This window comes from Pseudonaja textilis, chromosome 17, assembly GCF_049901715.1.
Source record: "Pseudonaja textilis isolate UNSWEBS1 chromosome 17, rPseTex1.2, whole genome shotgun sequence".
Classification (NCBI taxonomy): domain Eukaryota; kingdom Metazoa; phylum Chordata; class Lepidosauria; order Squamata; family Elapidae; genus Pseudonaja; species Pseudonaja textilis.
The window spans coordinates 8884-30252 of NC_142006.1; the positions used below are offsets into that span (position 1 = coordinate 8884).

General features: G+C 46.5%; 1 protein-coding gene across 4 annotated transcripts in view; it reads left to right on the forward strand.

The window, feature by feature from the left end:
• Positions 1-583: 583 nt before the first annotated feature.
• Positions 584-21369, forward strand: part of ADAMTSL2 (ADAMTS like 2) — a 60834-nt gene continuing 40048 nt past the window's right edge. The window contains exons 1-5 of one of the 4 annotated variants that reach the window (XM_026719160.2): positions 584-696; positions 7162-7273; positions 11409-11551; positions 14097-14172; positions 15226-15328. In XM_026719160.2, the coding sequence (XP_026574945.2) occupies positions 7163-7273; positions 11409-11551; positions 14097-14172; positions 15226-15328 (433 nt within the window). In that variant the 5' untranslated portion in view covers positions 584-696; position 7162. Of the gene's footprint in view, positions 697-7161; positions 7274-11408; positions 11552-14096; positions 14173-15225; positions 15329-21369 lie in introns of those variants that run through there. The other 3 variants (XM_087914295.1, XM_087914296.1, XM_026719159.2) reach the window with 3 other exon arrangements.

A 21369-nucleotide genomic window follows, 5' to 3' on the forward strand; every position in this document is an offset into this window, starting at 1 on the left:
GGAAAGTCCCCTGGACAGAAAGGGGCATCCAAACGAGCCCTCATCCTCACCTCTCCCCCTTCTACCTCGGCGGGCGCTGGCTCCGCACACGGTAATACCGGGGGAAGAGGGAGAAGTCCCGAGCGCCTCCCCCTTTCCATGCCCTCTCGCCCTCGGGCCGGCCGCTCGGGGCAGCCAGAGCCTCCGAACTGGCGGAGCGGAACGGGCGGCGGTCCTCCATGGCCGGATGGGGCTGGGCAGCTCCGGAGCCCGGTTCCTGCCCGGACGCCCAGGCGGGGAACGGGGGAAGCGCTGCGCTCCGAAGCCGTTTGCAGATGCCGGGTGGGCGGCAGCGGTTTTCCCTCTCGCCGCCGGGCCCCGCTCGGACGCTTTCTCCCTCGGCCTTGGCCGGGGACGCAGCTGGCGGGGCAGCGCGGGAGGAAACGGGCGGCCGCCTCTCCCGTCTTCCCGCCGGCTTGGAGCCTGGCGGCGGCGGCGGCGGCGGCAGCGACGGCGGTAGCCACAAAGTCGCTCCTCCTGGCGGGACGCCTTTGAAGTCGGAGGCGAGGTGTGGGGGGCGGGGGGACAGGCCGGGGCGAGGGGGCGAGGCGTCTGCGCTTCCTCCTCCTCCTCTCGCCGCCGCTCCGGGCCTCCGCAGACAGACGGGCAGCCGCGGACCAGCCCGGCGCTGAATCTCGCTGAGGCGGCTGACGGGAGGTACGCTCGCTCTCTCGCCCGCCGCCAACTTACAAGGGGGACGGGGGGGGCGGGGGTCGGAGGGGGAGGGGGCGGAAGGGGCTCCGAGGAGGCGTCGAAAGGACCCCTTCCCGCTGGCTGGCGGGGCGCCATCTGGCCCGCGCAGGGCGCTCTGAGGCGGGAGGTGGGCGGTTACGTAACCGGCGGGCTGGAGGCTCTGGCTGAGCGGCGGGTCAGCGCTTCCCTCGCCCGGCTGAGGGGGCCTGCTGGCATCCCTCCCCCAGACATTCCCCGGCGGTCCGCTGCTCGGGCTGAGGAAACGGGGCGGGGGTGGGGGGGCTCCGGCTCGGGGGCACCAAAGCGCCCGGCGGTTGAGGGGTACACCGGCCCCCTTTGCACCTCACGACCAAGGCGGCGGTCACGGCAACGGCGCCCCCGTGGGGCAGGTTGGCGAAGAGATCCGCTGTGCGGCGGAGCAGGACTCGAACTCAGGACTCCCAGGCTCCACGCAAGCTCACCGCTGCGCTGGAAGGTCGAGTTGCTGCTCATGCGGTGACAAACGCACAAGTGGGTTGCACGCCGCTTGGGCGTCCCTTGTTCACCAGGTAGGAGCACTCTGGTCCCAACTTAAATAGCCATTTTCTAAGTAAGAGTTCAATATTCTCCCCTAAAAAAACAGCACCTGTGTTAGGTCTACACAAAATGGAACGAAAGCCGAGAGTTGCATATGTGGCTTGTCCCAAAGGTGTTTTTTCAGCAGGCACTTTCAAACTTTCTTGGTTTTTCCCTTTGAGGATGTTTTGCTTCTCATCCAAGAAGCTTCTTCAGCTCTGACTGGATGGTGGGGAAGGATTTATACTCCTTGCAGAGGGCTGGTCATTTGCATCCTTTTAGAAGGTAGTTGAGGCCACCTGGAGGTTTATCTGTTTCATCATGGTCACCTGAGTGGTGCTCCTGGTTCCCCGTAGTCTGCATTTCTTTCCTCTCTGGAAATCCATTCCTACAGACTTCTAGCTATACAATTTGGGATGAACACCCCTGTAGGAATAGGAATGGATTTCTAGAGAAAAGAAAAGAAAATTGCAGATTACAGGAACTATTTGCATTGCAGGTAACCCTGAGGACATAGATAAACCTCCAAGCTGCCTCAATGACCCTCTCAAAGGATGCAAATGGCCAGCTGTCTGCAAGGAATATAAACCCTTCCATCCCCCACCATCCAGTCAGAGCTGAAGCAGCTTCTGGGATGAGAAGCAAAATGTCTTCAAAAGAAATAACAAGGCAGTCCAGTTCCCTCCTGAAAAAAAAACAACCACCTTTGGGATTCCTTCAAGGTATTTATGGGAGGGGGGAATGGCATCCCACCCCATACCCTTTGCCTCCCCACCCACTGGCCGACCTTGCTAGGTAGACTTTTGTATGGGGAAGAAGGTGCTCCCCCAGATCTGTAGGGCCTGGGTGGGTGGGAGGGGCCAGAATAGGAACTGGCCCATTTTCAGAATGTTGTTCAGGAGAGGAGCTTCCACAGTGCTCGGACACTGCTCCTTTAAATGGGCAAAGCTCCCCTGGTATCACCCACCAGGTAGGCCCCCTGGGAGAAGAAGGGTCGATGGCAGGGTGTTGCTTTTCCGTGCCTCGGGCAAATCTCCTCCCTAGGGCTGCCCATGGAGGAGGCGCGTCTGGGTCACATCGCCCCAGGTTCTTTGCTGGCAGCCAGTCCAGACCACAGACCAAATCTGTGCAGTTTGGAATGCGCAGCGTCTTTGCTGCTGGTGGCGACAGCCAGAGATGAGCAGAGTTTTAGGAAGTTCAGTCTCTTGGCAGCTAGAAGCGACGGGGTGGGGGTGGGGGGAGGGATCAAGAGGAGGAGGAGGGACCTGATCTTCTTTAAGTGGCTGGGAGTAAATCCTCAATTTTGGGCTGTGGAACAGAGGAGGTCAACGTACGGGAGCCTGTTGGGTTGTTCTCCTTTTAAAGAGTATATACTTATACAAAAGCAAGCCGATAATGTTCAGCACTGCCGATTCAGTTGTAGTTAAGTATCTCTGGAAAGGATTTGGGAGCTAGGCTTGTTAAAGTATCTTAACAAATGGAGAGCAACGTGTTTGCCAAGCCAATGCTATGTCCAGTGGTCAGCCAGTACCGTTTTCATGGTCCAGAAGAGCATATCATTAGATGCCTCAGAGTGGAGTGGAAGGGCGTGACGAGTGGGCAGAATCAGAGGTCCATCGTCATCAGTAAAAAATTACGTTTTAATCTTGGTTGAGAATATTATTTTTCTCTATTTACGTTGACTGCTAGGGCTGCAGGGAGCATTGAAAAGAAATGCTCTGGAAGCATCTGGACTATCCCTACTAGTCTCAACCCAGGTGAGCACAGCTGTTTGTGCACCTGTGAAAGCCACTGGACGAAGCCTTTGAGGAACCCTTTAAGGTCTATGGAGATTCTCAGTCCTCCAGGTCATGGTCGTCCTAAAGGCACTTTTTTTCCCAAGAGGCAACTGGACTTTCTGGTTTTTCCTTAAAGACATTTTGCTTCTCATTCAAGAAGCTCCTTCAGCTCTGACTGGATGGTGGAGAATGGAAGGATTTATCCTCCTTTGCAGAAATCTGGTCATTTGCATCCTTTTAGCGGTTCCTTGGTTTACTGCCTTCAACTATGGTTCCTTCATGGGTTACTGCCTTGTTGTGGTGAAGGGACTTGCATAGCTCAATGAAGCTATGAGCTATGCTGTGCAGGGCCATCCAAGATGGACCGGTCATAGCAGAGAGTTCTGACAAAATGTGATCCACTGAAGAAGGAAATGGCAACCCACTCCAGTATCTTTGCCATGAAAACCCCATGGACAACACCAAAAAGCAAAAAGATATGACTCTGGAAGATGAGCCCCTCGGGTCAGAAGGTATCCAATATACTAAAGTAGGAAGCCAAAAGATAAGTGGAATAAGAGGCAAGTTTGGCCTTGGAGTACAAAATGAAACAGGGTGATAGAATTTTGTCAAGAGAATATGATGGTCATAGCAAACCCTCTTTTCCATAAACCCGAGAGATGGCTCTACACATGGACATCACCAGATGGTCAACACAGAAATTAGATTGACTATGTGCTCTGTAGCCAAAGATGGAGAAGCTCTATACAGTCAGTAAAAACAAGACCAGGAGCTGACTGTGACTCAGATCATGAGCTTCTTGTTGCAACATTTAGGCTTAAATTAAAGAAAGTATGGAAAAGCACTAGGCCACTCAGGTATGAACTAAATCATATCCCTGATGAATATACAGTAGAGGTGACAAATAGATTTAAGGAATTAGATCTGATAGACAGAGAGTGCCTGAAGAACTATGGATGGAGGTTCACAAGATTGTACAAGAGGTAGCAACTAAAACCATCCCCCAGAAAAAGAAATGCAGGAAAGCAAAATGGCTGCCTGAGGAAGCTTTGCAAATAGCTGAGGAAAGAAGGGAAGCTAAAGGCAAGGGAGAAAGAAAGAGACACCCAAGTGAATGCAGAATTCCAGAGAATAGCTAGAAGAGATAAGAATGGCTTCTTAAAGGAACAGTGCAAAGAAATAGAAGAAAACAACAGAATAGGAAGGACCAAAGATCTCTTCAAGAAAATTGGAGATATGAAGGGAACGTTTCATGCAAAGATGAGCTTGATAAAAGCCCAAATTGGCAGGGACCTAACAGAGGCAGAAAAGATTAAGAAGAGGTGGCAAAATTACACAGAAGAATTATACAAGAATGAGCTTAACATCCCTGATAACTATGATGGGGTGGTCACTGACCTTGAGCCAGACATCCTAGAATGTGAAGTGAAATGGGCCTTAGGAAGTCTGAGCAACAACAAAGCTAGTGGAAGTGACAGTATTCCAGCTGAGCTATTCAAAATTTTAAAAGATGATGCAATGAAAGTGCTACACTCAATTTGCCAGCAAATTTGGAAAACTCAACAGTGGCCACAGGATTGGAAAAGGTCAGTTTACATTCCAATTCCAAAGAATGGCAATGCCAAAGAATGTTCAAACTATTGCACCATTGTACTCATTTCACAGGCTAGTAAAGTTATGCTTAAAATCCTACAAGCTAGACTCCAACAGTATGTGGATCGAGAACTACCAGAAGTACAGGCAGGATTTTGAAGAGGCAGAGGAACTAGAGATCAAATTGCCAACATACGCTGGATCATGGAGAAAGCTAGGGAGTTCCAAAAAAACATCTGCTTCTGCTTCATTGACTATGCTAAAGCCTTTGATTGTGTGGATCACAACAAATTGTGGCAAGTTCTTAAAGAGATGGGAGTACCAGACCATCTTATTTGTCTCTTGAGAAACCTATATGTGGGTCAAGAAGCAACACTGAGAACTGGACACGGAACTATTGATTGGTTCAAAATTGGGAAAGGAGTCCGGCAAGCCTGTATACTGTTGCCCTGCCTATTTAATTTATATGCAGAGCACATCATGAGAAAGGCAGGGCTAGATGAATCACAAGTTGGAACGAAGATTGCCGGGAGAAATATCAACAACCTCAGGTATGCAAATGATACCACTCTAATGGCAGAAAGTGAAGAGGAACTAGAGCCTCTTGATGCAGGTGAAGAAGGAGAGTGCAAAAGTTGTCTTGAAACTCAACATTAAGAAAACTAAGATCATGGCATCCGCCCCTCTCAATTCCTGGCAAATAGATGGGGAAGAAATTGAGGTAGTCGCCCAATTATCTTCCTGGCCTCCAAGATCACCACAGATGGGGACTGCAGCCAAGAAATCAAAAGACGCTTGTTCCTGGGGAGGAAAGCTATGGCAAATCTAGACAGCATACTAAAAAGCAGAGGCATCCCCTGCCAACAAAAGTGCGTAGAGCCAAGGCTTTGGTTCTCCCAGTGGCAATGTAGGGCTGCGAAAGTTGGACCGTAAGGATGGTTGAGCGCCCAAGAATGGAGGCCTTTGAACTCTGGGGCTGGAGGAGAAGATTCCCGTGAGTCCCTTGGACTGCAAGGTGATCCAACCAGTCAGACTTAGAGCTCAACCCTGACTGCTCTTTAGAAGGCCAGATCCTGAAGAGGAAACTCAAGTACCTAATGAGAAGGAAGGACTACCTGGAGAAGAACCTAATGCTGGGAAAGATTGAGGGCAATAGAAGAAGGGGAAGACAGAGAATGGGGGGGCTGGATGGAGTCATTGAAGCAGCAGGTGTGAGCTTAAATGGACTTCAGAAGATGGTAGAGGACAGGGAGGCCTGGAGGAATGTTGTCCATGGAATCGCGGTGGGTCGGACCAGACTTTGCAACCAACAACAACAACAAAAAAGCGGTTCCAAGAAGATATCTACACCAATTTGCACCACTCAGTGAAAATTGTCCCTGATGCATCAATTTGACCTTGATGACACAGATAAACCTCCGGGTGACCTTAACAACCCACTAAAAGGATGCAAATGACCAGCTGTCTGCAAGGAGTATAAATCCTTCCCTTCTCCACCATCCAGGCAGAGCTGAAGAAGCTTCTGGGATGAGAAGCAAAACGTCTTCAAAGAAAAACTAGAAAGTCCAGTTGTCTCTTGAAAAAAAAAAGCACCTTTGAGACCTTTAAGGAAGGGCCCTTTGCAGAAGGCCTCTTTGGAGTCCTTCACGACGCTCATTACATTACACGTCATACCTTTTTAAAATATTGATTTGCAATATTTACATGACCCACCCATCCTAGAACCAGAACTCGAGACAGCTTACAACCACAGGATAAAACAGTATCATACAAAAAGCAAAACAGAAACAGAAAAAAGCGACTTTACACCAACCTTCCCACGGCCACTCAGCTCTTCTCCAAACCCCAGATTCGCCCTCACCCCACATCTCTTTACCACTTTCTGGAAGGGAGGGGAGGGCATTTCCCAGGGCCAGAGCTGTGGTAAGATACAGCTCACCACATTTTTATGTATTAACATTTCTGCTCCATTTTCTGTTACAAATCATCTTTGGGGTGACTAATAGCACGAACATAAAATAATAATCAGACATGAAAAACGAGTTAGAATAACCAATAAAAAGTAAGTTAGCACTCCAGTGAAACCTTACTTTAGTCTAGTAGAAGGAAGAATTGTCCTGAACTGCCGACCACTCCAAATGCTGCTCAGTCAACTGAAATTGGACATTTGTGTGTGTGTGTGCGTGTGTGTGAAATAATTTCCCCTTTATTCATTACTTTAACTGTGTGCAAGATTATTTGCTTGAATGTCAGATATTTATTCCAAAATACCCAGAGGCTCTTTACTGCGGAGGTATTTTGAATATCTGGCTAAATTAACCACCCCTGCCAGTGGCTCGTGTTGGGCTAGAAGTGATCAGTGATGCCTTCGCTTTGCTTCTCAACTCAATACTTCCAATAAACATATTGAGAAGGATCCCTCTTCAAGTCTTCAAGGCCTCCATATTGAAGCGATCTTTGCAATCCTTATATAATGATCAGGTTTTGCTATTTGCTTTGTTAGGATGAGGAAAGTCAAACGCAGCTGGGACCACCGAGTTCCTCATGGCTGTTCCCACCTCCAGGGGGCTTTTGTGCTTGCGATGTTCGTGGTGACTGCTCTGGCATTTTCACAGGTGAATATTTTCTTCTGGGTGATTTCATGCACAAGTTCTCTTTCATTTGTCTTTCATGCACAACTCCTTCCTCCTCCTTTTTTGTCCTATATTTCTCGAGAAAGGTTTATTTGTTAACTTTCAGCGGTTGAACTTTATTGCATTGTCAGTTGTCTGAATAGTAGAAAAGTATTTCACCCTCAGCCCTTGTCTGTAAATTGCTCTCCCATTTTGAGCCTTCCAATAATGGGATCTGCGACTGGTCAGAGAATATCCCCACTGCTGTGGGTAGGGCTGCTTCACACTTTCACCCACATCTGGGAAGGGAAAGGAACACAATTCCTGGCCATTGCAGTGGGAAGAGCAACCTTTTTTATACCTTCATTCACTCAGCTTTGACACAAAGGAAAGTCCAGGGGAAAAGACTGAGGACAGACAAACCTCAGGGAGAGCAAAGAGATGCACTCTCTTCAGATAGCACTAGCACTAGCACTCAGACTTATACACTGCTTCACAGGGCTTTTACAGCTCTCTCTCTAAGTGGTCTACAGAGTCAGCCTATTATCACCAACAATCTGGCTCCTCATTTTACCCACCCCAGAAGGATGGAAGGATGAGTCAACCTTGAGCCTGGTGAGATTTGAACTGCCAAATTGCAGGCAGCCGGCAGGCAGCAGGAATAGCCTGCCTGCAGTACTGCACTCTAACCACTGCAGCATTGCGGCCCTTCAGATCCCTGAAGGTCCCTTATGGGAAGCTCTTGGAGGTGAATCATGCCAGTAGCACGAAGACAGTTCCCACTTGATAGAAAAAAATCTTAGCAGGAAGAGCAGTTGAATGTGTGTGTCTTTCCTGTGTTGTGTTCAAGTGGAGGCTGGACAGCCCTCTACCTGGGTGTTTGAATTCCGGTTTCCTAAGCTAGGCAGAGGGTTCCGCTCTTAGCCAGTCCAAATTCAGCCAATGTGGTGCCGCCTGGATGTTTTGGGAACTCTGAGGTGCTTTGGCTGGTAACTTTCTACACTCCAGGCAAACAGCCTTGAAGACAGCACAAACTGATCCCATGGTGATCTCCTTGTCTTCAATTATCATCCCCCTCACTAATCCCCACACAAGAATGCATACAGGTTTATTGCTGCCTCCCTTCCCCAGCCTAAGATGCTGGACCTGACAATCAGTTATACTAGACTTAATTCCTAGTAATAGAGATGATATGATAGAAGGGGTTGAGGATGCAGAAACTTTGGGGAACATGACCATATGATACTATAATTCAACATAATACAGCACATATAATCAATCAAAATCAAATATATGTCTTAGACTTTAAGGCAGCTGACAAACTTACAAAGATTTTAAGAAGGATTCCATGGATGGAAGTCTTTAAAGAGGCAAACAACTCAAAACACTTGGGAAACTCTGAAAAATGAAATTATAAAAGCACAGTCTAACACAATAGTACTGAGAAGAAAAACAAGTGCCCAAGATTAAACTAGCAGGATTGTATAAAGAATGCTCTGATCAACTGAGAGACAAAAAAAGTCAAGTGGAAAGAGGGACACATACTGTGTAACTAAAACAGAATACCAGCAAATAGTGCAAATCTGTAAGGATGGAATCTGGAAAGCTAAAGCTCAGAAATTGCAACCATGCCAAAAAAATTTTTAAAAGTCTCGTTCATCATGTAAAAAAACAAGAAATAACTCAGGGAAAGCAGATGTAAAAGATGAAAGAAATGGTAAAGGGCAAAGAAGAAAACCCAGAAAGCACCAGGTTGAACACCAGGTTTTTATTGCAGGATGAGGAGAAAGCACAAGGGTAAAGAAATGCTGAAGGAGGCCTTGTTCTGCCTCTGAGTCTTCTACACCTAGCAGAATGCAGAGGAAGACCTGCAAGACAGAAGGCCCAAGGAACGGATTTCCATTGCACAAAATCCAAATCAACATTTCTTGATGCTAAGAACTGATGCTTTAAGCCTGTCTTTGGCTTTCCTGCAAATATAATAAACATTTCTGAATGCCTTTTATCGGGATGAAGTTCTTTTAGAAGATATTTGGGAACAAACAAATACTTCAGCGTTACAAGAGCTGGGGAAGAAAAAAACAACTTATTTTGGGTGTTGACGTAATATTTATAATACATGTCAAGATTGTGATTTGCAAGCGCGTCAGTTCCTTGGGGTCATCTCGGGCCAGGTTGCGATCCAGCCCTTTCCAAGAACTATTTAACTCAGCCATCAACAATCTGGAGCCTGCAGAGGCTTCTTCCTCTTGGCTGTCCCAGGGCTCTTTTCCCGCTAGTAGAGACTGTATCCTCGGATGAGTCATTTATCTGCTTTCATAATTTAAGCAGCCTTGTAAGTGGAGACCTGGGAGAGTGGATTTCAGGGAGCCAAAGCACTCTGCAGAGTTGAGAAATTCACCTCCAAAGCCTGGAAATTCACACACAGCTGCTTAAGGAGACGTTGCCCACACAGATGGAAGCTTGAGTAACACTCATTCCTGTGTCAGGCGATTCTGGGAACAGCCACTTGGTATGTAGTTATTGAAGAACTCTGAAGAGAAGATTCTAAATTCCTGGGGTTCTGCACATAAAGCCTAGTAATGGGTATAAAAACTGAATGTTATGGATGCTGTTCCATTTTTTTAAAAGATTTCTTTTATCTTGCCTTTACTATTTTTATAAAACAAAACCTTCCTCCTGTTTTCCCACAACAACCACCCTGTGGGTTGGGCTGAGACAGAGTGACTGGTCCAAAGTTACATGCCCAAGGTGGGGCTAGAACTCACTGTCTCCTGGTTTCTGCCTGGTGCTCTCACCACTAGACCAAACTGGCTCTATATTCTCATACATTCTCACAGTTATGCCACATTTTCATCAAGAATGCCTTTGAAGGTAGAGAAACAAGCCATGAGGGTATCTGACACCTCTCTTGTTTTTAAACCCAATTAACTGATCTTCCAATCAGTTTGGTGACGATGGAATGAAAGAGAGGGGATATTGCAGGCAATAAGAAAAAAACAAGACCCCATCCAATTGGGGCCAAAGTCTCACTGAAATAAAACAAGGTTTCTAGAAGATCAGCAAACTTACCCAGGAGGGGCACTGCATACTAATTATACATTATATCTAATATTTGGTTATAATTTTTCCAACAACTCATATCTATAAATATATTTTATTTTCAACTGATCAACCGTTCATTGTATGTTTTAGCCCCCAGTCCCCTCATTGTCCTGGTTGCTCTTCTCTGCCCTCTTTCTAGAGTCTCAACATCTTTTTTATAGTGTGGTGACCAAAACTGGACGTAGGATTCTAGGTGTGGCTTTACAGAGTGGTATTAGTACCTCCCTTGATCTTGATTGTATCCCTCTGTTAATGCATCTTAGGATTGTGTTGGCTTTTGGGGCTGCTGCCGGACACCGCTGGCTCATATTTAACTGGTTGACCAGACTCCAGGATCCCTCTCACAGTTCCTGCTATTAAGCCTGGTTTCTCCCAGTCTATGTCTCCTTTTGTTTTTCTTGCCTAAGTGTAAGACTTTAGTTTTCTCTACACTGAATTTCATTTCGTTCTATGGACTCTATGGAAGCCACCATCATCCAGAGGGGCACTTCAGCTCTCTAGGAGATGGTTGCTCTAGAGGAAACAGGGGGACCAGATTTAAGGAAAGATGGAGCCTCCTCCTGGTTTCAGCCTAAACTTCTCCAGGTCAATCTGAACCAGAATGCTACCACAGTAGAGAGGCTACACCCTCACAGTTCTCATCTACCATGGCTTGGGGCAACACAAAATATCCAATCCAAGTGACTTGTCTGACTTCCTGTAATAGGCTGTCCTCAAACAAATAGATTGTGTGATGACCTGGGAAACACAACATGCAAAAAATAGTGTCTGGGCTTGTGCATGTATGGAGGCCCTCTGGCTTTTGTGTCATTCTTGATACCATTCAGCTCTTTTCTGAGATCTCTGGCTTTTCTTATGGAATCACAGGTAGTACAAGTTAGCTGTGATGTAGGATTCAACCACGCACAGGATTCACCAAGTCTGGCCTGAATCCCTGAAGATTCCTCCTTTTTTGTTATATTTTTGTTCTATATTTCAAGTATCTGCATCATCAACCCTGCCTTTTTTTTCTTTGCTTCCTGATGGCAAACAGGATAACACACCAGCTTCCAACAGCCTTGAAGAAGGAGCTGATGTCATGGCCTACTGGTGGGGCGAGTGGACCAAGTGGGCAGCCTGCACTCGGACGTGTGGCGGAGGAATCCGCTTCCAAGAAAGGCATTGCCTGCAACAGAGGTAACCTTGGTGGCTTCGTCCCTCCATCATGGCTCACTCTAGCTATGTTGCGGTCTCTTCCAGAAAGTGCGTTTTGGGGTTCAGAACATCTTTGCATTCAAAAGCAACTGGAACGATGCTGTGTGGGGTCTTTTTTAACAGATTAACAGAGTTGGAAGGGACCTTGTAGGTCATCTAATCAACCCCTCCCAAACAGGAGCTCCTATGTTAGTATTGGCAAACCTATGCCACGCAAAGTGGAACACAGAGCCATCTCAGCAGGCATGCCAGCCGTCGCCCATTGCTCTTCCAGGTTCCAACACGCGTATGCATGGCGGCCAGCTGGTCTTCATGCACACAGGAGCATCGGAAACCAGAAGAGCAGCTGGTCTTTGTGTGTACATGCACACCAGAAACTAGAAGACCAGGGGGCCGGTGTGCATGTGTGTGCCGGAAACCGGAAGCTCAGCTTCCCAGCATGCAGATGTGCGCTGGGGAACTGCTCTTGTGGTTTCTGTTGCTCCCGCCCATGCATGCCAGTCTTCCAGTTTCTGGCGCACGTGCGCTCCCATTTCAGCACTCAGTGCCAAAAAGTTTCGCTACCACTGTCCTATGCCACTTCTGACAAATGACCGTCCAATCTCTTGAAAGCTTCCAGTGATGAAGCTCCCACAACTTCCAAAGGCAACTTCTGTTCCATCAGTTGATTGTTCTCACTGATAAGAAATTTCTCCTTGTTTCCACGTTGAATCTCTCCTTGATCAGTTTCCATCCTTGTCTGGCCTTCGGGTACTTTGGAAGACAGGTTGACGCCCTCTTCCTCTCTGTGGCAGCCCCTCAAATATTAGAACCAGTTGCCTTGGATCCACCCCACCTACCATCTGGGGTGGCCATGCACTCTAAAACTGCTGGCTGCACAAATAGATTCTGGTCACCCACAGCCTGCCCCATAGCCAGGAAGGGCAAGTAAAGAGAAATAGGAAAACAAGGGGGCCAAATCAAAAACTCAGGCCACACTAATGAGAGCAAGCAAACAAATGATATTTTTAAAAGCTTGAATGGTTAATGATAGTGAGCGGCTTGGTTTAGGTTTAGGGCAGGGGTCCCCAAACTTGGCAACTTTAAAACTTGTGAAGTCCACAAGTCTTAAAGTTGCCAAGTTTGGATACCTCTGGTTAAGGGAAATCACTTGACCAGGTAATGTGCACCAGGTCTACTGCTTGAAAATTGTCATGCTTTCCAGCCCTTGGCTTCTGCTCCCACAACGCCAGATAGGAATGCAACAAGACTGCTTGCACCCATGATCTGATCCTGGATCTTCTCATGGACGAGGGTTGCAAACCTGGCGTTTCATCAAAGCCTGATTGGGCCTCTCAGAAACCGTCCACTCACATTTCAGATTCTGGTTGAAGTATTTTATTTTCATTCTTTTAGGGGTTTTTTAATTTTATTTTCAGGACTTATATGGCCACTTACCTCATACAGTGACTCTAACCTCTCATAACATGAAACATAGTTAAAAATACACACACACACACACATGGCACCAGGCCAAAACATCATCACCGCACAACCCTCCCATCCTAGTCAGTGGAAGAGGAAGAAAATTCTGAAAACAAAATGTTAATTTGGCCTTTATTGTAGTTATTAATATATTTGTGGTGTTTCTTCCTGAATACAGCAATTTGGATAACTGTTATGTATTGTATATAGTGCCGTGATGGTGAACCTATGGCATGTGTGCCGGAAGTGGCATGCAGAGCCAGTTTTGCCGGCATACAAGCTGTCACCCGGAAGAGATCCACTGCGCATTTGCATGCGCCTCCCACCAGGCACCTGATTGTCGGGTATCTGCAACGCATGCAGGGGGGAAGGTATAGCAGATGCACATGCGTGCGCAGGATGGCAGGGTGCATGCAGAGGGAATCGTGCATGCATGTGCAGTGAGCAGGAGGTCGCGTGCGCATTGCATTATTTGGCATGTGACGACGAAAAGGTTAGCCATCATTGATATAGTGAATAGTTGTCAGATGAAGTTCTCATTCTGGTCCTCTGTTGGTGCGGAAAAATACTCTGTCTTGATTGGTTGATTGGCTGATCAGTTTCCTATAAAAGGAGCTCTGTCAGCCAGGGAGACTAGGTTGCCTCACAGGCAGTCTTGAATAAAGAGCTGTTAGAAATCGCTCTGGCCTCACCTCCATTCTTCGCCCAGAACATAACAATAACAGTGCGGCATCTTACTATTTAAGAATGAGAGCAGCCCTTCAGGACCCCTGAGTCCCTTAAATCCCGACTTTCTCAGTGAAAACCTCAACTCACTGGGGCTGTGCTTGCAGGATAAAACGAGGCATCTTCTCTAACCGGCAATTAGATTGAAAAACACTCTAACAGGAATTATTTTTAGTCCTGAAATAGTTGTGTGTAACTGCTAGAAGTGATAAAAATGGGAGATAAGCCCCCATGCATTTGGTACAGGCAGCGTGAGAATTGTTATCACTGTCCTTTTTTTATTTAAAATGATTTAATGAAAATTGAAAAATCATGCCATCTGTCCTTTTATATTTAGAAGGAAGTTGGCGACAGGATTTCTTAATAAAACCTGCAATGGGATGTCCAAAAGATACCAGCTGTGTGAAGTGCAGGTAAGAGAGTTAAATAGGGGGGCGGGTGGGAGTGGGCTCAAGTGGGATCTGCCTGGACAAGGAAGAGACATGGCTGGCAAAAGTTCCATCAGTGAGAGTAAAGTCAATCCTCAACTTAGAACCACCATTGGGGCCAGAATGTCTGTCATTAAGCAATGCAATTCTTAAGTGGGTCATGTCTAATGACCTTTTTTGCTGCTGCTGTTAAGCAAGTTGTCACAGTTGTTAAGTGAGTCATGTGGTTATTAAGTGAATCTGGCTTCCCTCATTGACGTTGCTTGACCTGGGAAGGTCACAGATGGTGGTCATGGGATCCCAGAATGCTGCCTCAGTCTGATCCCTCAGGGAAGTGAAACTCCCGACTCCATTTGGTTGAAGTGAAAAGGCACTTCTACTAAGACATGCTGATTGCAGTAAAATCAAGCAGAATCTAAACTTTCCACATGCTAATACAGAACTGAACCCATTTCCGCAGCCCCCTTTGTGGTCTGCCCATGTGTAGCCAATCCAGCACCACTGAGATGTTTTGGGAAACTCTGAGGTGTTTGTGCTGGTGAAATTCCACTCTCAGAGTAGATGGCCTTGAAGGTGCCAGCACTAGCACGAACCAGATTCCAAACGGCTCTGTTCTTTCTCACATGTCAATTTCTCCTTCCCAATTTTCCTCCATAAAGGTGTACAGCTTTATTGCCCATTGTTGTCCCCTCCCACTTCCCCAATTGATGGCAGAATGCCAGCAAGGCACTAAGTTGAAGGTGGTGGATTTGACAGTCCCTATTTTCTGCTCTGTTGTAACTTTGATCATTAAATGAATGGGTCATTTGTCATATGTCAAAAATTACCTGTGCTAACACTTCTCTATTTCGAGACTTCGTTTGGCTTTCTCCTGGAAGGTATGGATTCTTTGAAGCTGCAGAGCACACAAGTTGAGAAACACCTTCCACCTCCCCTTTAATTATGATGTCCAAGCTTGGTTTTGAAGGCAGGGGGCAGCTTGAGGAGCCATCAGGGCAGGGGCTGCCTGGGCCTCACCCGGGCTTCTCTTCCTTCCAGCAGTGTCCTCCAAGTGGAAGGAGCTTCCGGGAGGAGCAGTGCTCCTCCTTCAACTCCCGGGTCTACAACGGGCGCACCTTCCACTGGAAACCTTTGTATCCAGGTAAGCAAGTGGCGCTCTTTGGTCTTCGCAGCACAAAAAAAGGTTGAAGGTTTAAAATGAATGGGGCTCTTTCCTGCTCTGGGAAAAAAAGAAAATCTGTGCAAGATGCTGTGTTTTTGTTCTCTTGTTTTATTTATTTGAAATATTTATATAGCTGCCCATTTTGTAAAATACCACTGACTAGTTCACAACAACAGCAAAATAGTAAGACGAAACTGGCACCCGATCTCACATCTCCTTCTATTCTTCTTTATGAGCCCTGGTTCCAACCTACTGTTCCAGCACCTGGTGGGAAAGGTGCAGGGGTGAGATTCAACCGGTGTTACTACTGGTTTGGTGACTGTTTTGCGCGTACATGCGTGCCTGACACGCGCTGCATGCACATGTAAAAAAACCATCAGCTGTGCTGCCCGGACAGCTGAAAAGCGCTGCGTGCAGGTGCACAGCATTTGAAAAGCCTCTTTTTTCCTGCTTTTTCAACCTCAGTTGTGCTGCGCAAAGCAGCTGAGGTTGAAAAAGCAGGAAATAAAGGACAGGTAAGATAGGTAAGGACAGGTGGGCAGGTGGGCCAAACAGCAACAAACACAGAACTGGTTTCGGTGTCTTCTGCTCTTCAGAGCTACTGGTTTTATAGAACCAGGCAGAAGCAGTAGAATCCCACCCCTGGAAATGCGCTTTCAGGAAACTGAAGTGGGTGGACCTCTCCTGTTGTCCAGGGCAAGAGTCTCCTCCACAGGGAAATGGTGGCGAAGGAGAATAGGCCTTTTGGGGACCCTTAGATGGGAATGTTTAAGGGAAGAGAGTCAGGAGGAATTGCCAGTATCCTCAGGAAGGTCTGCAGGGGGTCTGCAAATAAGCTGTCTCCATGCCATTTGTTGATAACCAGCACCTGGAAAGAATCTCACACAGCAGTGATACCACTTGGGCAAACCAAGGGGTGCCCAGCACTGCACCAGCTGCCACATTTTGGGCCAGTTGTAATTTCTAGGGGGTCTTCAAGGGCAGACCCAGGTGGAACACATTGTAATAGTCCAGGAAGTGACATGTGAGAGTCCATGAGGAAGGACTCCCAGACCAGTTAAGTCGACACAGAGGTATCAGTAATAGTTGTTACCTTTAAAAGGAGCAGCAAGAGATCCAGCCCTGCAGCATCCCATGTTCATCTAGGAGCCCAGGACTAGACCTCTGCCCTACACCAGCCCTGGCCAGAACTGCCCTCCCCCTCCAGAAAGGCAGAGAAGCCTTGCAAAGCAGTGTCTGACCTCACAGCTAGTCAGGAAGGTTACGATGGCCAGGGGTCCTGAAAGCTGCGAGATCCCAGTGTCAGCATTCCAAGTAACGCATCCAAAGAAATCAGAATCCCAAGGCAGGAACTGGCAGATACATGGATCTGACAAATTGCCGTCCTCAAAAATTTGAGAAATCCACTTGGAAGACATAAAGCATATGTTACATTTACAACTTAGGATGGTTTGTGAGGGTATTTCAGATGGAACTTCCATAGTAATATGGGTGCTTTTACATGTCGTTTGGCTACCCACTCATTTTCTGAAGAAGAAAGATGTTTCCAAGCTACTAAATATTGGGTGGATCCACGGTGAGTGCGTGAATCAAGGATATCTTGAATTTCAAAACATTGTTCCCCATGTACCATAATGGGAGTTGGAGGTGTGGGAAGTGGGGTGGGTGTCTAAGTTTTGAAGTGATCTCTGGTTTGAGTAGGCTACAGTGAAAGACTGGATAAACCTGTCTAAGTGTCTTGGGAAGTAGAAGCTCTACCGTAACAGAATTAATAATTCTGGAGATGGAAAATGGCCCAATGAATTTAGGTCCCAGTTTCTTAGAGAGTTGCAATGATTTTAAGAATTTTGTAGACAAATATATGTGGTTCCCAACTTTGAATAGTTTAGGATCACAGCATTTTTTGTCTGCTTGAACTTTAAAAGCTGTTCTAGCCTCTTGTAAGGCTAGTCTGACCATTGGCCAAGTGGTTTGCAAATTAATTATCCACTCCTTAAGGGAGGGAATTTCAGGTTCCTTGGTAAGTAGCTTTGGCATGGGGTTGAATTCTTGGCCTGTGGCTACCTGGAATGAGGTGGAATGAGTTCTGCTGTGGACCGAGTTGTTGTATGCTACCTCTGCAAAAGGAAGAATTGTCCAATTGTCCTGTTGGTAATTAATAAAGCATCTTAAGTATTGTTCTAATACGCTATTAGCTCTCTTTGTCGAACCATTAGTTTCCGGATGATTGGATGAGGACAACCTCTGGGTGGAGCCTAATAGGTTTAAAAATGCCCGCCAAAATGTGGATGTGAATTGTATAACCCTATCTGAGATAATCCGTTGGGGACCATGGAGGCAATAAATGTGTATTAAAAACATCTTTGCCAAGGCCTTGGCTGTTGGGATCTTTTGGCAGGGTACAAAATGAACCTGTTTTGAAAAAACATCAGTTACAACCCAAATAACAGTATTTCCTGTACTTTCAGGGAGCTGAAAGTCCATAGAGATTTCTTTCCTGGGTGCTGAAGGTTCTGCCACTGTTTGTAAAAGCCCAGGAGATTTTCCTTGTCTTCTTTTTGCAGCAGCACAGATGGGGCAATTAGCAACATAGTTTTCAATATCTTTTTTGAGAGATGGCCACCAAAATTGTCTTTTGATGAGGTGCAGGGTTTTTACAAATCCGAAGTGTCCCGCTATTTTTGAGTCATGGCATCATTTCATGAGGTCCATCCTCTGGCTGACAGGGATGTAAAGTTTGTTTTCTACCCAGGCTAGACCATTTTTGAATAAGCAGTTGCTTTTGTTAGCCTGGAGCCACTTGTCTTTAAGTAGTGCCTCCTTAAATATTGAAGTCGTTGCATTGTCAGTCAGTTATTCTTTCTTCTCTTGTGCTTGGGTGATTACTTTGGCTGCAAGTTGGGTTGGTTGGATCATGGGTTTTATAACTTCAATCTTTTTGCTGTTGTATTGAGGTTTCCTGGACAGGGCATCTGCCAAGAAAATTTTTCCCCCAGGAGATATTTGAGAGTGAAATTAAACTGTTTAAAATATTGAGCCCACCTTACTTGTTTTTCTGAGAGTTTCTGTGGAGTTTTCAGGGCTTCTATATTTTATGATCAGTCCAGATTTCAAAGGGGATTTGGTTCCCTTCTAGGAAATGTCTCCATGTGAGGAGTGCCCATCACACAGCATATGCCTCTTTCTCCCATATGGCTCATCTTTGCTCAGTTCCTGTCAGTTTCTTGGAAGTATAAGCACATGGTTGCAACTGTCCATGTTCATTCTTTTGGAGTAGAACTGCTCCAATTGCATTTGCTTGGATGACAAATGGTTGTTCAAGGGTCTGGGTGTTTCAGCATTGGTTCTGCTGAGAACAGTTGTTTAAATTTTTTGAATGCCGCTTGGCATTCCATTGTCGAGGTAAGGGGTTGCCTTGGCTTGGGTTTCTCTCCCTCTTTTGTTTTTAACAAGTTCGTGATGGGGAGGGCCATATTCGCAAAAGCTGGAATGAACTGGCGGTAAAAGTTTGCAAAACCCAGGAAGCTTTGCAGTTGTTTGTGAGTATGGGGTGGCTCCCAATCAATGACAGCTTTTATTTTTTGTGGGTCCATCTCTATTCCCTCGTGGGATATTCTATATCCCAGGTAGTCAATTTTTTCTTGATGGAATTAACATTTAGAGAGTTTTGCATGTAGTTTGGCATTTTGGAGTTTTGTGAGAACTGCTCGGAGTAACTTGATGTGCTCTTCTTTTGTTTTGGTGTAGCTTAAAATATCATTGAGGTAAATTAGAACCCCTTTGTACAAAAAATCATGGAGAGTCTCATTAATTAATTGCATAAACATGGCAGGTGCTCCTTGTAGTCCGAAAGGGAGCACTTTAAATTGGTAGCATCCCAGTGGGGTGTTAAAAACCATCTTCCACTCATCCCCCTCCCTTATTCTGATGCGGTAGTATGCCTCTTGTGGGTCTAACATTTAAAAAAAAATTCCTTTAGAGAGGTCCTTCATGAGGGAGAGTGAGTACGTATTTTTCACACTGATGGCATTTAAATTTTGGTAATCAACATATAAGCATAAAGAGCCATCTTTCTTTTCACGGAATAATACTGGGGCTGCTATTTTTGGTCCGGTAGGTTCGATGAAACACCTTTTTAGATTTTTATCAATAAATGCTCTGAGTTCTTTTAGTTCTCTGGGGGACATGCAGTACTTTGGTTTTGGAAGTTTAGCTCCTGGTGGGATTTCAATGGTGTAGTCAGTGGTGCGATAGGGTGGGAGTTCATCAGAAGCCTCTTTGCTAAATACTTGGGCTCCTGGAACTCTTTGGGGATGTTAATGGGTTCAGCCAGCTGGCCGGCCATGGCTGGTTCTCTGTTCTCTGTTCTCTTTTTCTTTCCTCTGGGCTGTTTGCAAATGCTACATGTTTCTGGAAATGTACGGTTCCTCTCTTCCAGTTTATTTTTGGATTCCATTTCCATAGCCATGTGAGTTCTAGGACTAGTGGCTCTTCCATTTCTGGGGCTACAATGAATGTGAGCATCTCACTATGGTTCCTTAGTCTTATTTTCAATGGTTCTATGACAAAACTGGCTGGCTCTCCCCGCCCCCACCCCCCGCTATAGTTCCATCTAATTTGCAGAAAGCAATGGGATTTTCCATTTTCCTTAGTTGGATTCCCAATTTCTCTGCTAGGGTGGGGTTGATTAGGCACCGGGTGCATCCTGAATCCAGTAACGCTGCTACTTCCTCCCCCTTCCCTCGGCTGGGGATAAACAGTCTTAGGGGTAGAGTGAGTGGTTCAGTTGGGTCGCTTACCAGCAGGTTGTCTTCTGGATCACTTTCGGACTGGCTCAGGTCTCCTCGGGGTGTTGGGGATTCTTCCTCTGAGTTGGGGGGGGGGACTGGAACCTCACAGCTTCTCGGCTTCTCAGGCCAGTTTCTTTTTCTCGAGGGTTTCGTTTTCCAGGTTTCCCCCTGATGGGTGGTCTGGCTTTCTGGCAGGGTTTTTTGAATGGCATTCTGCCTCACAGTGCCCCTCCTTTTCACACTTAAAGCAACCAGATGGTCTTGGGGTCATGATGGTTTGGGGTTTGAAAAACTCCCGCTTTCCCTGTGGTGGGGATCTTCTCCAAACTCTGCCACTGCAGTACTGGTTATGGGCCATGTCTATCTCCACCTCCTCTGCCATCAGGTACCATACATGCAGGAGGTTTGGGGCCCCACGGGCCAGGCAGGCACTGTACAGGTCATCGTTGAGTCCATCTTTGAACCAATAGACTAGGATATCCTCTGGCTGGTCGACTCGACCGGCCAGGTCACGAAATTCCTCCGTGTACTCAGCTACCAGACCCCACCCATGCCAATCCATCTCTAACCGTGCAGTTATTTGAGTGAGCAAGGAACCAATCATCAAGTTTTAGAGCTTCTTTTAATTGTGCAGTTAAATCATTTGATAAATCAACTTTCTTGTTTTTCTGGGCTCTGGTAACCACTGGAGCTGCCAAGTGTTTGGTTGGGACAATAGGCCGTGTCATTTCTTGGTGAGCACTATTATATTGAGGTAATCTAGATAAAGCATCCGCCATGAAGTTCTTACCACCTGGAATGTACTTCAATGAAAAATTAAAGTGCTTAAAGTACTGCGCCCAGTGAACTTGCTTGCTTCCGAGGTGTTTTCAAAGCCTCCAAATGTTTATGATCCGTCCACACCTCAAATGGGTGTTTTGCCCCTTCTAAGAAATGCCTCCAGGTTAACGAGCCCACCGAACTGCAACAGCTTCTTTTTCCCAGATGGCCCATCTTCTTTTGGTTTCAGTTAGTTTACGGGAAGTATATGCACACGGTTGCAGAGTCCCCATCTCGTTTGCTTGTAGTAACACCGTCCCGACTGCTACGTCACTCGCATTGGCTTGGATTACAAAAGGAGCATCTATGTCCGGGTGCTTGAGTACTGGTTCAGCAGCAAACAGTCATTTCAGCTTCTCAAAAGTAGCTTGACACTCCATGAACCACTCCAGTGGTTTACTAGGCTTTGGT